The sequence below is a fragment of the Manacus candei genome, unplaced genomic scaffold (genome assembly GCF_025592945.1).
Source record: "Manacus candei isolate 608988 ecotype Guabito, Panama unplaced genomic scaffold, ASM2559294v1 h1tg000057l, whole genome shotgun sequence".
Taxonomy (NCBI): Eukaryota; Metazoa; Chordata; class Aves; order Passeriformes; family Pipridae; genus Manacus; species Manacus candei.
In genome coordinates, this window is record NW_026138105.1 from 3,067,177 (window position 1) to 3,086,389 (window position 19,213).

General features: G+C 50.5%; 2 protein-coding genes across 6 annotated transcripts in view; one reads left to right on the plus strand and one right to left on the minus strand.

The window, feature by feature from the left end:
• The window catches only part of PXMP4 (peroxisomal membrane protein 4), a 131,123-nt gene that overhangs the window by 54,750 nt on the left and 57,160 nt on the right, over positions 1 to 19,213 (plus strand). The window lies entirely within an intron of this gene.
• Positions 1 to 19,213, minus strand: part of CBFA2T2 (CBFA2/RUNX1 partner transcriptional co-repressor 2) — a 60,241-nt gene that overhangs the window by 5,597 nt on the left and 35,431 nt on the right. For 3 of the 4 annotated variants that reach the window (XM_051802778.1, XM_051802780.1, XM_051802779.1), the window contains exons 2-8: positions 10,106 to 10,249; positions 6,754 to 6,995; positions 5,031 to 5,120; positions 4,138 to 4,319; positions 3,277 to 3,530; positions 2,541 to 2,626; positions 994 to 1,186 (exon numbers count right to left, since the gene is read on the minus strand). In XM_051802778.1, the coding sequence (XP_051658738.1) occupies positions 994 to 1,186; positions 2,541 to 2,626; positions 3,277 to 3,530; positions 4,138 to 4,319; positions 5,031 to 5,120; positions 6,754 to 6,995; positions 10,106 to 10,249 (1,191 nt within the window). Of the gene's footprint in view, positions 1 to 993; positions 1,187 to 2,540; positions 2,627 to 3,276; positions 3,531 to 4,137; positions 4,320 to 5,030; positions 5,121 to 6,753; positions 6,996 to 10,105; positions 10,250 to 15,277; positions 15,623 to 19,213 lie in introns of those variants that run through there. The other variant, XM_051802775.1, reaches the window with a different exon arrangement.

Sequence of the window (19,213 nt, forward strand, 5' to 3'; positions counted from 1 at the left end):
AGAGACACCTGGGGATGCTGCTTGATGTTTAACTGCACCTTCTCACAAAAGCAACGGAGCTTGAAAATTATCCCTAGGTCCAATGAGTGGAAAAGCATCAAAAGCATTCCAAATTTATATTAAAATATATTACCTTTAACAACATGGAGCTGTAAGTGTATTAGTCATGATATACTTAAATATAGAAGGGCTAAAAGCTGGCTGTACCCTTCAGGCTGTCACACACGCCCAGCCACTCCATGCTGACAGCTGGAGCCATGGGCACTAGAATTTCTTGCAGGAGGATTCACTCTTTAGTTTGTACACAAACAAGTGGAATACATATCAAATTGACATCTATTCTTGTTAGAAAAAATCCATTTTTACTACTGAATGATCACAGCTTTTTTTTTTTTTCCCCAGGACTTGATTTACAGCATATTTGTTAGGATGGAAATTAGAATTACATCCAAATAAACTCATCATTTTAGACTTGTTTTTTGTATAGGGTCAAACTGCTGCACACTGGAGGGGAAAACTAGTCAGCTTGAATAAAGTTAAGTTGACTCATGGTACAAAAACAGAATTAAGGTAGTTATTATACTTACAAAAGTCTTTGGTATTTTTAGAATAAGTAGACCTTGACGTTTAGAATCCTTTAGGCAAGAAGGACTGGAGGGGGAAGAGAGGCAGAGCCAAACACCTCTCCTGCCTTTTCACCCCCAGGTTTCTCAGCTTTGGCTGTGTTTGGTCAGTAAACATGGCTCTGTGACAAGGAAGAGAGACTCTTCTCTGCCATAAGAAATGGTGCCTTTAGATGCAAACAAGTGTTGCTTCCAGGAGCTCACTCAGGAGCTTCCACGTATCCAGCGACCCGCCCCTCCTCAAAGCTCTGAGAACAGTTATGCGCTGCTTAATTTGCATTACAATTCGAACATATTATTACCGTATCCCTTATGCCTAAGGTATCTCTGTGCTAATTAAGAACACCCACTCAGGAGGGGCCGGACTCACCGCTGCCCACGGAGTCGGAGCTGCCGGGGCTGTGCCGGGAGAGCAGCTCCGCGCCCGCCTTGCGCGGCTCCGCCGTCTCGCTGCAGCGCCGCTTCCAGTAGTTGAGCTCCTCGCGGTCGGCCTCCTGGCAGCGCCGCAGCACGGCCATGGAGCGCCGCGTCTTCTCCACCATCTCCATGATGCAGTTCAGCGCCTGCGGGAGAACGCGGCGCTCTCAAGGTCCCGCTCGCTGGGTCGTTTCCCTTCCCTGGCGGTGGGACACGGGGGGAACGGCCCGGAGCTGTGTCAGGGCAGGGTCAGGGTGGATCTCAGGGAAAGGTTCTTCCCCCAGAGGGTGGTTGGCACTGAACAGGCTCCCCGGGGCAGTGGGCACGGCCCCAAGGCTGCCAGAGCTCAAGAGGCGTTTGGATGATCCTCTGGGGCACAGGGGGTGACTCTTAGGGATGGGCCTGTGCAGGGCCAGGAGCTGGATTCAATGGTCCTTGTGGGTCCCTTCCAAGTCAGCATATTCTGTGATCCCAAATGTCTCAGAGGTGCCATGGAGAGACCACCCGAGGCAGATGAGACAGCAGGGAGGCAATTTTGGTATCTGGGATGATGCAGGACTCAGGCAGGGTGCCACAGCCAGGGATGCAGCACCAGGTGGGGAGGAGGAGGTCACACCTGCACCCTAAGGCCTTGGTCACCACAGAGAGTGGCTAAACACCTCCAGGCCATCCTCCTGAAGGTAGAGGGGAAAACCCCACCACTTTCCTCTGGGAATAGGGTGTCCATGCAAGGGTTGGCTGTGATCCTGGTGCCAGCTCTCTACAGCCACAGCTAACTCCAAATACTCAGCTATAGGGCCTCTGCTCCACCCCAACCCCATCCCCTCCAAAAAAACCATTAGCTTTAGATCATGATATGTCCCTGCATTTATGATCAAAGCTGAATTTCAATCCCATCTCTTTCAGGGAAATGCTCCAGGGAAGTGTTTGGAAGAGCAGTCTTGCTCAGAAGGAAAAAGCTCAGCTTAAAGTCCACCAGAAGCACCAAGTCTTGCTGTCAGTGCCTTGTTGTGGCCCATAAAAAGCTGGCATCTCAGAAAAGAAAGTATTTAAAACAATAATGATGGGTTTACTCATTTTTAATGTCCATATCCTGATGGCATATAGCACATCTACATGCTTGTTGGTCCCATGCTAGCCAGGGCTGTGGCAGGAAAGACCAAAAAGCCAAGGGACCTTGTGAGACCTGGGGACAAGGCCAGGTTTGTTCGCTCAGACAGCCATGGCTGTGATCTGCAGGAAAAGCTTTCCAGCTCCAGACACTTCATCCACACTGATTTTGGCTTCCCCTGACCATGGGGAGAGAAAACCTGCCAAGGAAGTGCTACAGCTCCTATCCACCCTCCCCACCATCCACCTTCTTGTGGCAGCTCGTTCCTCTACCAGCCACCAGGAGAGCCTGGATATAGTGCCAACAACAAGGAAATCACAAGCTGGAGCAGGTGGAACAACGGCTTGCTGCATCCCACAGAGCTTCCCACACCTCCTGCCACTACTTACATGATCGAGATGCTTCCACTCGTCAGCCCATTCCCTCTCTGTTAAGCGGTGATCCACCAGCTCGTCCTGGTACCCTCCATTCAAACCTGCAACAAGCCACAGACAGAGAGGGATTCGATGGACCAACTGTTTGCAGTGCTCCAAGGGACAATGAAAGAGCTCTACTTCCAGCTCCATACAGCTGGGATCTTAAAACACATCTCAGGGCGGTGGCTCTACAGGGGCAATTCCATGCTGGTGCTTTTTCATCCCTGTCTGTGTCACTGTCTGGAAAGTGCTACAATCCACTTGTGGCTCTGGCTCTGACCTGCCTGTGGAGCTGGTTCCTTTGTTATAAACAAGAGAGCTCAGAGCTTGTGATTCAGGCTGTCCTGCTGGAAAAACAGCATGTTGGAAAAACAGCAACCCACACACCTAAGGGATAAACGGGGCAGGGGGTCAGGCCCTGCTCTCCTGATCTTGGAAACGTTACTTTTACTTCCCCACCCTACTGGGTTGGCTACACTCAACTCACACACCAGATCCTTCCTCCTCATCCTCAGTGGCTCCAGTCCTCACACATATACAGGGAAATACAAACTTTCAATCTTCCTGTTTTTAACTTTCCATGGCGAGTTGTTTCCTCTGAATTCCCTGCAAAAACTCTGCTGAGGACATGCCCAGCACTACACAGCTTTGGGTGGCCGAGCGGGGACCGACACCAGAGCTCAACAAAGAGCCCTCCAGTCTCTCTCACCAAGCCCTCCGTGCCTGTCCCGGATCTCTCTGTGCTCCAACATCTTGCTGGGGTCCCTGTAGAGGTGGGAGGTGGCGATATCTTCCAAGGTGTAGTGCTGGAGGGGTGGCGGGGTGGGGTGGAACTGCCCGCTGGGGTTCATCAGGGGGATGGTGAGGGCAGGGCTGTGCCGGGGTGCGGGGCTGATGGTGCACACCCTCTTGGCCGGGGGCTCTGTCGGCAGTGGTTCCCTCTCAAAGCTGCTGTCTTCCCTCCTGCAACCACACCAGCACGGACAGGCCTTCGTTAGCATCCCACAAACACACTCAGAAAGGGAAAGATGCAGTTTTTGAATCAGCAGAGTCTGGGCAGCGATGATTTCACCAGGGGGTTAATGCAGGGAGCTCAAACAAACACACTCAATTTGTGAAGCGACGCACAGAGTGACCCTGTCAAAGGAAAGGCTCAGGATGCCCGAGTGTTGTGATTCATCTTTCTGAGCATGACCAAATTAAAATTTCACAGTTTTTATGAATTTGAGGCATGCTCCACATAATTACATAACAACTTTTATCTTGGAATAAAAAGTGGTGAAAATGAACCACATCCTTCTCCCAGCCCTGCCAGTGCCTCCATTTACTGCTGGGGTGGTGGAAAACCGCTCAGCTCTCCAGCTCTGGCTTTTCAATGCTACCCAAAAGTCCCTCTGGGACAGAACCCGCCTGAAAGAGGAACACAACCTGAATTCACAGTGCAGGAGCAGCAGCCATTGGTGTCTTTTTACAGCCAGAATAGTTGTTGGGAGTGATAAGACCCTGGATGCTGCTTGAAAATGAAAACCACGACTTCAACGACTTAGAGAACGACAACAGCTGTTTTTACCTGTCTGGACTGTGCCTCTTCCCGTTGCCGTTCACCTCGATGAGCAGCTCGGAGGAGTCGGCAGGGGACGTGGTGTTGGTGTTGAGCAGGATGTGCTCGTGCTGTGCCAGGTACTGGGAAGGTGTCTGCTTGGCAGCGCGGGCACAGTGCAGCAGCTCCCGCTGCAGCAGCGGGAGGTTGGCCTGGAAAACAAGCACGGGTCTGGATTACAGAGGGGGCAGGAGTTTCCAGCCGTTCCAAAAGGTTTGCTCTTCTTCATTAATACCTCAGAGCAGTAATGCCTGTGCCCCCCCCTCAGGATCCTCCAGCTCCTGGTGTCTGCACTGACAGGCTCACCTGTATTTTCCCAGGAACTGAGGATGGTCTGATATCGGTGCACCCAAAACCCAAGTGTCACAGGAATCACTTTGTGCTGCCACCATCTAGTTACCCAGAGAGGTTGTGGACTCCCCATCCCTGAAGGTGATCAAGACCAGGCTGGAAGTGGCTTGGAACAACCTGGTCACGTGGAAGGTGTCCCTGCCCATGGCAGGGGAGTTGGAACCAGATGAGCTTTAAGGTCGCTTCCAACCCAAACCACGCTGTGATTCTGCAATCTGCACACCCCAGACATGCTCCATGTGCCAGCACTTCAAATATTCTAGATCTGAGCTGCCACATGGAGCTTGGTTTGTCTCCTTTATCCCCAGCACACAAGCAGACATAAGTGGCACACATTCCAGCTTGCCGCGAGCCAGTCCCACATGGCCACTATCACGGTCTGTGCAGTCTGTCTTGGACCTTAACAAAACCGCTGTGGTGCTTGCAAGGAGAGCTTTCCCAGCAATGTCACGTTGCCAAGCAGCACAGGCTGGCACACGGAGCACCAGCAAGCCCCAGCAGCTCCCTGTCACCTTCAGAAAGGGGATCACAAACGGCCGCAGGGGGAAGTTCGTCGCCTCTTGCAGCTTGCAGTGAAACTCCTCAATTGTCACCGTCGAGTTCTGAGAAAAGAAATTAAGAGATGAAATGACAATTTGTTCTTATTTTTAGACATATGGGAAACAGCTCCAAAGGAACAGAACCGGGAGGGTGATTGCATCTGCCACGACAGGGCTGGCAGTGTTTGCATCGGATCCTGCCGAGCGCGGCCAAAAAGGCTCAGGCCAGCGGAGCAGGAACGCTGCACCCGGAGAGGGGTGGGAACTGCCTGGCCCAGCATCCTCCCAGCTCTGGGGCTGGGAGGGAGAGGCTGGCTCTGGGAGGCAGCACAACCCAGTTGGCATCTCCTGCACGCTGGCCCAGTGGCCTGGGGCAGGCTGCAGGGAGCCAGTGATCCCAGCTGCTCAGAGCTGCACGCTCTCCTTCCTTCCAGCTCTCCTCCTCTAACCTAAGGACCATCCATGAAGTCTCCATCAGCTCACCATGATCCTCCCCTGGCCCAGCCCTGCACCCCCTGGGGCTGTTCAGGCTGGGGGCTCCCTGGGACAAGCAGCATTTAGTAACCTGCTTGTACAAAGGTCATCCCTGCAGCAATTACCACAATCCAGGATGGACCTGGACAGCTTATCATTTCCTCTCCAATAGGGTAAGCTAAGATACTACCCATGGAAGTATCTATGCTATATAAATGAGCAGCAGCTCAAGCACTGAGAAGGCTCCTGAGGACATGGACAGACCCACATTTGCAGCCCATTCCAACCTTGGAAGCAGAAATGCTCCAGGCTGCTGCAGTCTAGTGACCTTCACTGCATGCTGAGCCTCAAAAGAAATGTGCCAAAAAGCAGAGATCAGCTCAGGAGCCCCACTGGGTGCCCCATGGGACCGAAGCCGGCCAGGCTGTGTGGTGCTGGGCTCCAGGGCCTCAGCCCAAGGTCAAAGAATCCTAGAATAGTTTGGGTTGGAAGTGACCTCAAAGCTCATCTTGTTCCAACCCCCTGCCATGGGCAGGGACACCTTCCACTAGCCCAGGTTGCTCCAAGCCCCGTCCAACCTGGCCTTGGACACTTCCAGGGATGGGGCAGCCACAGTTTCTCTGGGCAACCTGTGCCAGGGCCTCCCCACCCTCCCAGGGAAGAATTTCTTCCTAATATCCAATCTAAACCTACTCTCAGTTTAAAGCTATTCCTCCCTTGTCCTATCACTCCACACCCTTGTAAAGCACGTAGAGCATGATGTCTAACACACTGCACAGCATTTCTCTCAGTCTGTATAACTGCAAATACTGGGTACAACTCCACAGCTACACCCATTCATTTGGGTTGGAAGGGTGTTCTCATGGCAGGGGGTTGGAATGAGATGATCTTTAAGGTCCCTTCCAAGCCAAACCATCCTGTGATTCTATGATTTACAGAAAAGCTTTGTGCAAATCCTTCCAGGTTTCCTCAAGACTAGCTGCACACGAGGCTCACATCAAAGCCACTGGACAAACAGCTTTTTGAAACCCACTAGAGATAAGAAAAAAGAAGTCAGCAAGTTTCCCAGAAAGCACAAACACGACAGTCTTGCTCAGCCCCCAGCTCTGCTTGCAAAGACACAGAGAACATTGTGGGATGGGGGGCACGTGCTGGCTGCTGAGATCCCATGGCCAAAGTGCTCTGGGAAAATCCAGGCAGCCTGGGCTGGTGCAGGACTCACCACCAGTGCCAGGACGAGGGTCCGGACCTTCTCCCCGATCTCCGGTGAGATGTCGTTGCCAAACTGCTGCAGGGTGGTGAGGAAGCGCTTCAGCTTGCTGAGCTGCCGGGCACCACACGTGGCTGGGAGCTGCTGGTTTGTCAGTGAGGAGGAGGACGAGGAGGAAGGGCCGTTGCTGAACCTCTGGGGCGGGGATGGTGCTCCATTCAGCGTCGGGGGGGAATGGTTGATTCCGTTGGGCACTGCAAACGGGAGGAGGAAGCAACACTGAGCATCAGGTGGGCACATCCCTGTGGTCTGGTGCTTTCCACTCAGGATGGCAGCTCAGGTGCCTCCACCTCACCCCAAGGGGTGCTGACAGATCCTGCCCCAGCCACCCGTCCCCAGGGATTTACAGGGAATTTCGCAAACGTTGTTGTTTTTAACAACCTGGTCCCATCTGCAGCTTTGCCTCCTGTAAGTGGTGAGCACGTCAAAACAGACTGAAGGGCTGGAAGTCTGGGAACTCAGCAAGGGATTAGAATAAACTGTTGACATCCCTGGGCTGTGGTTGTGCAATCCCGAGTCCTGCCTGATGAGCAGCTGTGCACCAGGGCCCCAACTTGGTATAAACCCAGGATTTCAGAGGTGAAAAGCACATCATTGGAAATATAGCTGTTGCTGATCCACTGGGTTATCCTTCAAAGCCCAGCCCTGAATCCCTTATGGATGTAAGTGCTGACAAAGAGGCCACAAGCTGTAAAAACCATTGCAAGAGAAGCCCTGATGCCACCCAGCAGCATTGCCTTTGGCCCGTGGGAGGAGCAGCAATTTGAGAAAAAAAAAAAAAGCCAAAACTTCCACTGCAGCTTCACGAGGATCATATCAAATCGTGCTGAACCCAGTGAGGGGCTTTTCAGAGAAGACAGGAGGCAATGGAACAGTTAAACCACTCTGGGGCACACCAGGGCTGGAAAGGCTGCACACACCTGGACCTTAGTGGTGAGCACAGGAGGGAAACTTAACCAGAGTCAGTTAAGATGCAAGGAAAGATAAGGCTACTGAGACCATCAAAGGTGGTTCCTGCTAACCAAGGGCTGACAGGTTCTTTGGGGGATAACAAAAACGTGGCCTTTCATAGACTGAGAAATGACAAGGTGAAGGTGAAGGTGAAAGCCAGGATCGAGAGGATGGAGGTGCAAAGGCAAAGTGAGCTCATGCCTTTTGTTATGGAGAAAAGCAACCTGGAAAACTGTCCATACTGGCTTCCCCAAAGTGGCAAAAGGTACAAGCATGTCAGGGAGTACCCACAGGGTTAGTTAGCATGGAGTACCAGAAAAACCAGAGCTATGTGAAAGGCAAGGCCTCTGACAATTACCCATGAAGACATTTATTTCCCAATAAAAGTGTTATAAATAGGAGGGAAGCCGCCCAGAGAAGCTCCCCTCAAACAGCCAAGGGCTGTGCAGCCCCACGCTCTCTGACAGCCACAGCTGAGGCGCTTTCCCCCTTCTCTATTTCACTTCCTCTTATTCTTTCAGATGAAAACCTGAGGAGAGCAGTGGGCTCTATTTATACCCTGGGAGAAGCAGGGGCTGGGCAGTCCCTGGGGGCTGCGGGGGGCCCTTGGGAGAGGCTGCCAAGGGAGTAGGGGACATTGCCAGCGCGGGGTGACCCCCGGAGCGGAGGAGCCGGGCCGGGGCTGTCGTTACACGCAGCCCCCGGAACCGCTCCCCGTCTTGGGGCTCACCCCTCCTGACCCCCTGCCAACGGCGTCACCGCAGGGCAGCTGGCAGTTATCTGATCCTGCACATCACCAGGAGCTGCTCCACCACAGCCCTCACAGCCGGGCTGGGACCTGCCTTTCCAGGTGAGAAGACTGAAGCACTGAAGCGAACGAGGCGGCGTCCCCAGACCAGGGGGATTACTGGTGTGGGGAGAGGAGGATGATAAACTCCTGGGAACAAAGTCATCCTCTCTCAGGCTACACCTAAATTCTGCCTTAGGTCCTCAAAAGTCACAAGGTTTTGCTGCTTCTCCAACTCTTTGTTAGCGATCCACAGGTAGGCAAGGCTTTGTTCCAACGTGCTCCTCTCACCTGCCCAAGCTGTGGGCTTTGACAGGGCAAGACACACACTCACTGACTCTGACCAAGCCCCTCTGGTGCAACTGAGAAATAAAAAAGCAAGAACGAACTTCTCCACAGGTCGCAGCTCTCATCTGTCTTGGAAAGAGGCAATTAAGTCATCTGCAATCAGCAGATTCAGGTTTCTTGGCCCTTAACAGCATGCCAAGCATCCTCATTGGAAAAATTAATTTCTGTCACTTTGCTAATGGTCTTTTTCTGCCTGAGCAAAAGGAGAGCCATTAAAAATCCCTCAGCACATAAAGATGGGGACAATGTGTCTGGCGGGATAACCCAGTGATTAGTGCTGTTGCCAGCATCACGCAGTACATCAGTGTGTGTCCTCCAAGAGGCTGGATTGTAAATCCCCGAATCCCACTGCCAGTGTGGAACTGTGAGATAGCCCAGACGCTGTCATGGACAGCAGAGCAATGCAGAGCCAGCGAGGGAACACTCTGTGCAGGGAAAAAGGGGCAAGAAGGGCCTGGAAAATATGTACACGCCATGTGCAAGGGTCAGATAACTCCACGACCAACAAAGTAAAGCAGCTTTGCTACCAAATGATGCTTTTAAAAAGACATTAAATGGCCTAAATGTTGGCTAAGGGAGGAAAACAGAGGCTGTACAAAAAGGCTGGAGGTTCATCCCATCTGTGGATCACCTCTAAGCAACACCCTGCTAGAAAAAGTGGGTGCGAGGCTGTGCTGTGGCTGGGCAGGATCAGGATCGACCGTGGCTTAATAGGAAAGATTATACAGAGAAGATGGAGAAAAGAGAATCTGGATGGACAGCAAGGAATTTTCAAGGCTGGGAAATTAAAAAAAAAAAAGAAAAACTTTCTAATCGCAGCTGCAGGAATGCTGTCTGCAAAGTGAGATACAGCAGAGTGGGAATTAACTCCCCCAGAAGATAGAGTGAAAAGCCCAGCACTTGGCTTGTTTGAAGCCGACCTGATAAAAGACTTCAATTTCTTAAGGAGTTTATGGTGGAAATCAAAGCTGCACCTGCAAAGAGAAGGACTCAAGGCAGCACCAGGAGCAAGATAGGAGCAGGCAGGGGGGCAGAGGGGGAATACAGACATCCTTCTTGCATCGCAGAACAGCAGGAAAGCCCCAGTCCCACCTTCCTAACAGCAGCAACCCACGGCTAATGCTAACAGCTGAGACACCCCCAGCGAGTGCTCTGAGCACAGCCTTCCCTCCTGGCTAGAGCTAATCCCTGGGAAAAGCACAGCTACTGGGGTCTTACGTGCAGTCGGAGTGAAGGACACGGGCCGGGGTCCGCCGGGGTTCACGGGGGGCAGCGGCGGCATGTTGGGAGGAGAGGACCTGGACTGGATCTTCACTTCCACGGGCGATCCGGGCATCACTGGCACCCTCTTCTCACCAGCAACTGTACCAAGAGAAGGTGGCAAGGCTTAGTGACAGTCAGGGACACGCACTTCCCCGCCCAGCACACGAGCAGTCGCACGGGGGAAGATAAGAGGTGGGAGGGAAGGCACGCAAGGTTCCTGCAAGGTTCCCACAAGGTTCCCACAAGGTTCCCACAAGGTTCTCACACTGCTCCGTGTGGCCCTGAGCTGCTGCAGGAAAGAGGCAGGATACGGTCCCGAGCTGGGACAGGCACCCTGGGTCCATCCTCACCATGTCCATGCCCACCACTCCAGTCTCCTGACAGCATCTTCTCACCCCTCATGCCTGAAGATGCTTCTTCAAAGTATTTCTGCACATTTGCTTCACTTTGCCCCCATTTAAGATCCCCCTGAGACTCCCCAGATGTGCCTACATGCTCCTCACCAGCACAGAGCCTCTCCAGAGGGATCACAACCTCTCAGAGCCATGCAACAGGTAACCTGGATTTGTGCTGTGCCAGCAAGGGACCAGAATGGGCCTGGGGTTGCAGAGCTGAACTGACATCAGCCATTCACACCCTCTCCCTTGCGTGCAGTCTCTAGGGTCTGACACATCACCTCACACTGTGGCTTCCCTTCCAGCCTCTGAGGGACATCCCAGCTCAGGGGAACAGTGTGACCACACTCCCAGCTCTGGTGGTTGGGATCAGCTTCACAAGACATCCTTGGATGAAAACAAGAGAAAAAGGAGGAAATATGTGTTTAAGCAAGTCTTGGGGTTCTGGGGGACATTTTTTTTTTTTGGAGGGGTGTGTTTTTGGGTATTTTTTTTGTTCTTTAAATTCAGACAACTCAGCAGAAAAAGCCTAAAGATCTCCACAGCACAGCTCCTGTGGGAGCCAACCCCATTCCAGGGGTGCTCTGTATCACACTGCCAGTGTCTCCAGTGTCCCTGATCCCAACAAATCATCCCTCTGAGATCGTGGTCTCCACTCCCTGCTCCTGGAGCTGCCCCTCGCCTCGTTCAATTAGCTCACTAACGAGCTGTGACCCTGCTCCAGCACGTGCTGAACGGGAACACCACGGGGTGTTCCCAGCACATCCACCTGCACCCCAGCTCAGGCAGGGAGGGAGGTGCAGACACTCAACTTCCACCCCTCTGGTGATGCACGCTGGGCTCCGGACAGCCACAGTCTGATTTGTAACCCACAGTTATACCCGGTATCTGTCAGCTGTAAGAAATTCAGCTTTCCAGTCCTGGCAGAGCGATTAAATGCTGCATTCCCATAAAGCACTGAATACATGGCAAACTCGTGCGCTGAAACACAACCACAAAAGCTGCTACTTCAACTCCCAACAACAAAAACGCTGCTTTGGAGAGCAGAGAAAACACAAACTGGCACCTGAGCCCTCGTGCTGCTGCCTGGGATCTGCTCTGTCAGCCCCCAGCACCTGCTCTGCCACCGAGCTGCCTCATTTATTCTCCTTATGGCAAGTCGTGGGGAATGCCAGAGAGGTAACAAATGAACTTTGTCATTCCTAACGTGGTTTTTTTTTTGTTCTTTGCAGGAAGGGGAAGCAGAGATGATACACACTGGAAACCCATGTTTTCCTGCCCTGTCAGTGCAGGTGGAATAACAGGGGCAGTGGGTCTGGAATTGCTGTAAGAGCCACATCCCAGAACGTTTGTGTCTTCATTTGTCTAAGCCTGCTTTCAAAAAGAAAGGAAAAAATTCTAAGCTTTTCTTTCATGACGTGGGGAGATACTGAAGCCATAGGAAACTACTGCTAACATATAACCCCCATATTAATGCCATATTGCAAACCACTATTCATATACATTTGATCCAACTTTCATACAATTGAACCTTTAAGTGCAGACTCTTCCTGTCATTCCTGTGCATGAATATGATGTTCCAATGAACAACCATGTTGCTAAATGACCTATATTTTTCAATCAAAACAGCACTAATTGTGCCTATCCAGCACTCAGTGTTAGCTGCCTGATGACCACTCAGGGACCCACTGCCACCCTCCTGCCTCCTCTGATCTTCTTCCCATGAAAACCCCTTTTCCAGGTGTACGTGGCCAACATGATATTGTTATGCCTTAGAGAGAAACAGCATGAAACTAATCCTTAAGTTTTTTCCTCCTTCCTCCTGAAATGCTCCAAGGGCACATTACAAAAGCAGAACTAATTTGGTTAATTTACGGGGGGGGAATAAATTTCAAAAGGAGTTTACAGCCCAAAAATAAAACCAGCTACTGTGTGAGACACCAAAACCAAAGCCCACAAGAAGCCAACACCTTCTTTTCCAAGCCCACTTCGACAGACAAGAAGCAAAGAGGATTGTTAAATTTAAAAGCTTCCTGCTAATGACCTGGGGTATCTATAAATGCAGATAAAAACCATCTTTCTAAAGCTCCCCATTTTTAGCCTAAACACATCCATTTAATGAGAATCATGTGAGCAAACCAGACTGTGACCAAGGGCTTGAGTCAGCCTTGAGTTGACCTGGGGCTAAAAATGAGCCAGGGAGCTGATCCCTGGGGAAACGCTGCCTTCCCGGCCTCATTCTTCCGATTTCACCACTCAGAAATATTTCCTGGCTCACCAACAGCAACATTTCAGTGCTGCCTCCAGATGTGCAGGGAGGATGCTGAGATGCTCCTCCAAATGTCTCCAAGTCACTCCACCGTGTCACTTAGCTGACTCTTCTAAAGAGTCAAATGCTGTCACAGATTTTGGATGATGCTCTAGAAAGAATAATTCTTGTCAATGACTGAATACACCAAGTGTCACAGCAGGACACCTGCCCAAACTGGAAATGTTGGGCTGTTTTCCTTCAAAAACCCCTTCCAAACCCCACCTGGGTTAGAAACACTCACAATGCTGTCGCCACTTTCCAAGCAGTGCCTGCAGGAGCAGATCCAACCTGTTCATGGCACAATACTTTTGCTGCCGAGCTGCCAAACGCCAAAGCTTCGCAGTGACACGTGCTCAGCTTTGCAGCAGGCCCTGCCCAGGTTAACCAGGGAAAGAGGCAGCAGTGACAGGGCCACCCAGGCGGGTGGGAGAGCTGCCTTCCCAGCCTGGAACGCTGGAGATCCACACGGGAAGGCGATTCAACCGGAGTGAAACAAAACCCGATCGTGACGGTGCTGCTTCAGTCTTGGCTTGATGCAAGAATTCCGTCTTCTCCAAATGGTGGTGGAGCTGCAGAGCAGATTTCACAGCGCCGAGTTCCAGATTTCAGATGCTCGAGCTGCCAGCTGGGCACGGACAGCTGCAGGCACAGCCCACTCTGTGCTCCTGCCCTACATACTCGTGTGTCCCATTTAAGGAGCCCAGGTGTGCAAGGGACTAGAAAGCCCCAGAGCTCTGACTACACCTGGAAGCCTTCCCCCCCCCCCGACACGCTGCAAAGCCCCTGTTTCATGTGCCCCCACGCCACCCTATTTCCTTCCCTGCTCCAGTTCTCCTCCCAGCGTAACAAAATTAAAAAGGAACATATGTCGAGATTAAGTTCAGCCGATGGTTTTCCTTCCTGGAGAGGAGAAAGAGCAAAGGGAGACAACAGGACAAGATGCCAGGAGAAAACCTGGGGTCTTGACTGACCCTCAGGGAAGTCCCACTCCTGCAGCCCAAGGGACTAAGGCTCCAGCTCTCCAACACCACAGCACATTTCAGAGGGGGCAGTTTCAACACACACTTGAGACAGATTTCATTCTATTTATCTTCTTCAAGAACTTTACCACCTATGGTGTTTAGCACAAAGAGAGTGTTGCTGTGACAGGTAACCTATGACAAACAGCCAGCATTTGCTTGCACTGTAAACTCTATAAAGAAGCTGCTTTATTAATCTCTTCATGCCTGTGGGTTTGAGAAAACGGAAAAGGCACAAGAAAATAAACAGTGATAAGTTAGGGAGTATCACAAGTACACTGGAATTCAAATTAATCCTTTAATTCCTTTGGCAGTTAAAGAATAGACTAAGCCATGAAAAAGAAACAAAAACACTGCATGAGGAGAACTGGATGTTACCTTCCCTCAAAAAGCAAGATAACCAGAAAAGAGCGATAGGAATAACCCTGGGGGCAGATGGACACAAACGGTCTCCTCCCCATCCTCTTCCCGAAGTCCAAAACACAGTTCCAACAGCCAGCAAGATAACACCAGGGTGTTCCACCCTGCTCAAGAGAAAGCCTTGACCCAGCTCCCATGGCAGAGCTGTGAATTTGCCAAGATCAAGGAAAGAGAGGAAGAGCCACTGCTCCAGTGCAGAAAACATGGGTGCTTTATATGAATTTGCACTGCAGTGTCTGCACAATTTAATCCAGTCACCTCTGCACATGGAGTGTGTACAGGTTTTAAACCCTGCTATTAGCAGTCCAGCCTTTCCTCCTCCCCCTGGGACAGGGATTTAAAGTCCGTGGCTGGGTGTCTGGAGTGCCTGTACAGCAGGAATACTGACATCTTCAAGCCATTCCTGATGCAGGGGTAGGATTCCCCTTGGTTCCCCCGCACCAGAGTTAAGGAGGAAGGAGGAACCTGCCTGCCCTGGGAGTAGTTTTGTAGCTCCTGTTTATAAATAAGCTGCACAGAGCCAGAAATGCATCTCACCAATCCATCTGCTGGACTAGAGCACTCCTGGCTTTTTGCAGAAGTCAAAACATGAAACATCTTGGAAGAAATAAGAGAAAACCACGAGACAGCCCTGCAACTACGCCCAGGTAAGGTTTGCTTTTCTTTTTGGCAACTTCAGAACAGAGAGTAGACTCAAAATCAGACCTCGTCAAAGCAGCTCTGACCACTAAGTGTTCATATTTGAAAACCTGTAAACTGACAAAGTTTTGGGTTTGGCTGATATTTTTGAGGGAAAGCCTGTGTACAAGAGTCTGCCCAGTAGTTCAGAGTCTCAGGAGCAAAAGCATGCAACGGTTTCAGACAGAAAGAAGAGGTTTAATCCGAGCAGATGTTTTTGCCTTTCATCTAGAACAGGCAGAATATGCTCATAACCTAAAATGCCACTCCTCACCTCAAAAAATTAGAACCCCCAAATTCATACCTGTCTCTTGAGAGCAAGGGACTGGAGAACTGTCCCAGTAACAGCAACCAAGGTTAAATCCAGCAGGAGAAATCCTCTGGTCACCCATGATTCAGTCAGGTCTGAGCTTGTTCTGGAGCCAAGGGACAGACAGAATCCTGCAAGGGCAATTCAGCCCATTCCAAAACATTCATCAGAACAAGGGAGATAAGCCACGCTCCGGCCACACCTCTCTTTCCACGGCCCAACCACCTCAGATGACCACTTGGACTAGAGGCATGAATTATACATCACCTACACGTCAGCAAGATGGACATTTTCTAGCAACAGCCCCTGGAACCAGAGGCTTCTTTCCCCTACTGCTCACGTGGATCAGACTCCCTGGTTTATGACAAAGCAACGCCAAGCTTGGCTAAATGGACAGGGAGGAAAGAGGCAAACCAAGGAAGGACAGACCTCAGTGGCTGGCAGGACCCTGCCTATATCCTAGGACAGCTCTTTGCACATGGCAGGGGGGGCTGGACTGGATGACCTTTAAAGGTCCCTTCTGACCCAAACTGCGATTCCATAACCAGCTCAACAGATCCCCTGGAGAAAAGGCAGGGAGAGGGCCCCAAGGCACCCACTGCAGCCCCAACACATCCCCCCAGAGAAGGACGGGCTGCAGTTGGCTCCTCACAGGGCTCCCTGTTGATAGTCTGAATGCAAACGAGAGGCAGCATCAGTGTAACCTGACCTGATAATGTAAATAGGGTGAAATGAAATATGGTTCGCCACCTCCCCAGCTTTGGCGAATGTTTATTTTGAATAACATGCTTATCTGCTCCAACTGCTCACCATCTGTTTTCAGTCTCCACCAAGCTAATATTTTTCACATTTAGGAACTGAGAAATGGGAAGAATTACATTTAAATTTTATTAACATCTTTCCTGCGCTCCAAGGTTGCCTTTCCCTCCCCTTGACGGCTCTAAGCCATCTGTAGAGCACCTTTGCAGTTCTCCAAGGCATGCAGATGAGAGGTGATCTACATGCAAAGCAAGGGTATCATTACTCAGGCTTCCAGAAGATGCCATTTACTGCTTCTCCACCGCAGTCCCTCCCTCACCTGCTTCCAGACAGCTTCCCCCGAGCCCAAACTGAAACCACATCGTCAAGGAAAGAGCCAATATTTTATCTTTTTGCAGCATCACCACATCAAAAAGTGATGGAGGGGGAAGACTGAAGATAAGCATCAGCAACAAGGCAGCCAATACAGCAGCCTTAGGAAAAAAAAGGATGATTGGGTCCATCCCAATTTGGAAGAGAGTGAGACACTGGGAGGTTTGCAGTCAAGATGACATTTCTATACAAATATTGACATTTATTTGCATGTAGGGGGGGTTTATACAGGTTTCCCCTTGCTCCAGTCAATAAATGATAATTTACAACCAGAAATGGGATAAAGTTGCATAAACAGGTCACCAGCAAGGGCTGGTCCAACAAAGTCCTTCTCCATCCTTCTCCCTCCACACTGAGCCGGCCAAGATGATACTACAGCATCTGTTGCAGTGGGTAACTTATGTTAACTGTGCTGATACTTCCTCCCCCAAATGTGATCAGACTATTTTTAGCCTGTTCAGCTCGGGTTTGTAGCACATCTCGGCTCCTGAGCTGTAAGATGCTGTGGGAGCAGGAGAGCCTTGCATCACACAGGAGGGAGCTGCTGAGCCTGGGAGAGGCATTTTATAAATCAAAAATAAACGCTTGTATCTCCATTGCCATCTAGTCCTCTCCCACACACAGCTGTTTCACTTTAAATCTCAATTCAACGTGAAACTCAGATAGAAGAACTTGAAAGAGCAAAGTATGTTATCGTTCACAACCAGTCCAGAAAGCAGTTAATAAGGGAAATAAGATTAATAATTTATTCCTGAAGGCAGACTGCAGATCTTTATCCATCTTGCCCTTCAGTGGTTTTTATGAAATCCTATTAACGTGCCTGGCTCTACAAACTCATCAGTAGCACAGGTTGGACTCGGGAGCAGTTCCCACCCAGACAACACGGATGGAGCCCCAGCTCTGCCTGCACTGTGGCTGTGCTGGACACATCAGCACAAGCCCACCTGCATGACATTCCTGCCCTCCTTAGCTCTGTTTTCCTCTTGTGCCATGGATTTGTACCAGGGCCAGCGGTGCAAACCTGTGGATGCAGGATTCATCCCACGGACTCTCACACCCAACAGCCCCCCGAGCAGGGTGCACATCAAGTGCCCCTGTTCTGGTCATCTTGCTTCTACAAGAACACAAACCACCTTGGTGTGGTATCCCCCACTCTCCTGCTCTCTTTTCCAGGAAGGAGCCAGGGAATAGTTACTCAGACCACGAAAGCCACCCTAAAAACCATTCACACACGGTGCAGCAGCCACCTGGGAGCTGTTGCTTCTCTAACCAAAATGCTGCAGCCATTCCCTTCCTGCACCACTAGCATCCATCCAAAGAAGTTTTGGGGACCCCAGTTCATCCCTTGATGTCCATGGCAGCAGCTTTTGCTCATCACTGTCTCAAAGGGATGCGGTGAGCTCTGCCAGGGAGCCTGTGATGGATGCCCCAGGGCACAGAACCCTCCTCATCCTCACCAACTGCTTGCTCTGCCCCCATCAGGGACAGCCACCCTGAAGGGAGAGGTATACTCCTGGAATACAGCCCAGCAGAATATATTCCTGGAAACCAAAGCCTACAACGTGGCCAGCCTTGCAATTTTAAGATGGGAAGCATTTTGGGGATTGAGGGGAGTGATCCTCCCTCCCCAAACCACCCCTCTGGCTGCTCAGCCCCCTTTGGCCGGGATTTTAACCCAGGACAAGGCAGTTATTCAGCAAAGCCAGAGATGCTAACTAATTCATTTGCCTGGTTACTGCTGAAGTATTTTTGGTATTTTTTCATTAATTCATTGTTCCATTCAATGCTGTTTTGGTTTTTTTTTTTTAAAATCACCCACTCCTGTAACAATATTAAGAAATATTTACTCCTCCGCACTATTTACTTTTCGGGTTAAAGCACTCTGAATGAAAAACGAAAAGCAGTCGCGGATATCAAACAGGCAGTTATCACAATCACGGGGAAAAATCAGTTCTTAAAAAGCCTCAGCCTGCTGCACTGCTCTCCAAAAGCCTCCAAACTCCGAGCGGAGCGACGGCGGCGGGAGCAAACTTTCCAGATGGGAACATCTGTGTCTCGTTTGCTGCAGGGAAGAAAACACCAGGAAGATAAATGGCTCCCGAGTCCGGCGGAGCCCAGACACAACACGCACAAAGGGATACCATTGAGAAAGACTTGGAGCAGCAGTCTGCTATCAAAGATTAATTTTTTTTTTTTTTTATTTAATGGTTATTTCGTGGGGCTCTCCTACATATGGAGAAACGATAAGTCAGGGCAAAAAAAAAAAAAAAAAAAAAAAGAGTTTGAGTTTCTCTTCACAGTAAATTCTGTCCGTGGTGAAAGCAAGAAGTGAGTTAATCGTGCTTATATGAATTAAAAGCGAAATAAAATGAAAGCAGCGCAGCGCTTTTACCGTCTCAGCTACTTTTTAGATAGGAAAAGTCATTTAAAAAGTTGGCTTTAAGGGGTTACCCCTAAAAGGTTGGAAATTGCTCCCTGCCCAGAGCAGGAAGGCCATGGATGGGGCCATTTGCCCCTCTAGGGTCCAGAGAGTGAACACCAAGTTTACACCAGAGAGTAAGAAGTGATCCAACAAGTGGGAAACACATGGCAGAATGACCAAGCCTCCCCTGGCAATGCCAGCACCAAACTTACTGACATTCCTTAAACTCTGTCACAGTTTAGGGACCACGTTCCCAAAGGTGGGTAGGCATACAACCCACAGGTTATATAGAACAACTGAGCACTGTAATTTTGGGAGTGGAAATCTGCTTTCCATCCTGCCTAGGCTAAACACCGTAGAGTAAATAAGGCTGGAAC